This window comes from Geospiza fortis, unplaced genomic scaffold, assembly GCF_000277835.1.
Source record: "Geospiza fortis unplaced genomic scaffold, GeoFor_1.0 scaffold4232, whole genome shotgun sequence".
NCBI lineage: Eukaryota > Metazoa > Chordata > Aves > Passeriformes > Thraupidae > Geospiza > Geospiza fortis.
The window spans coordinates 14,699-15,266 of NW_005055103.1; the positions used below are offsets into that span (position 1 = coordinate 14,699).

General features: G+C 64.3%; 1 protein-coding gene across 1 annotated transcript in view; it reads left to right on the top strand.

Annotated features, from left to right (window-relative positions):
• Positions 1–29: 29 nt before the first annotated feature.
• The window catches only part of LOC115949219 (neurexin-2-like), a gene marked incomplete at its 3' end in the record, with an annotated part of 5,788 nt that continues 5,249 nt past the window's right edge, over positions 30–568 (top strand). The window contains exon 1 of the mRNA XM_031065717.1: positions 30–123. Coding sequence (XP_030921577.1) covers positions 30–123 — 94 coding nt within the window. The remainder of the gene's footprint in view (positions 124–568) is intronic.

The following is a 568-nucleotide window of genomic DNA, read 5'->3' on the forward strand; positions in this document are numbered from 1 at the left end:
TGGACGGGCACCTGTACCTGCTGCTGGGCATGGGCGCGGCCGGGCTGCGGCTCCGCGCCAGCGCCCGCAAGGTCACGGACGGAGAGTGGTGCCACGTGGACGTGCAGCGCGACGGGCGCAAAGGTGAGCGGCCGGGGGGGCTCAGGTGTGCAAAGGGTGTGCAAAGGGTGTGCAGGGTGGGGTGTGCAGGTGTGCGAAGAGCATGCAGGTGTGCAAAGGTGTGTAAGGAGGGGTGTGCAGGTGTGCGAAGATGTGAAGGGAGGGATGTACAGGTGTGCAAAGGGAGTGCAGGTGTGCAAAGGTGTGTAAGGAGGGGTGTGCAGGTGTGCAAAGGGTGTGTAGAGGGTGTGCAGGTGTGCAGGGTGTGGCGTGCAGGTGTGCAAAGGTGTGCAGAGAGGGGTGTGCAGCTGTGAGGCTGTGAGCGCACAGAGAGCTCACAGGTGTGCAGGTGCGACCCGCAGGTGTGCGGGGAGGGGGCAGGCAGAGAGTTTGGGGGTGTGCACAGGTGTGCAAGGGGTTGTACAGGTGCAGTTCCCAGGTGCGTGGGAAACAATCCCCCCCCCCTTTG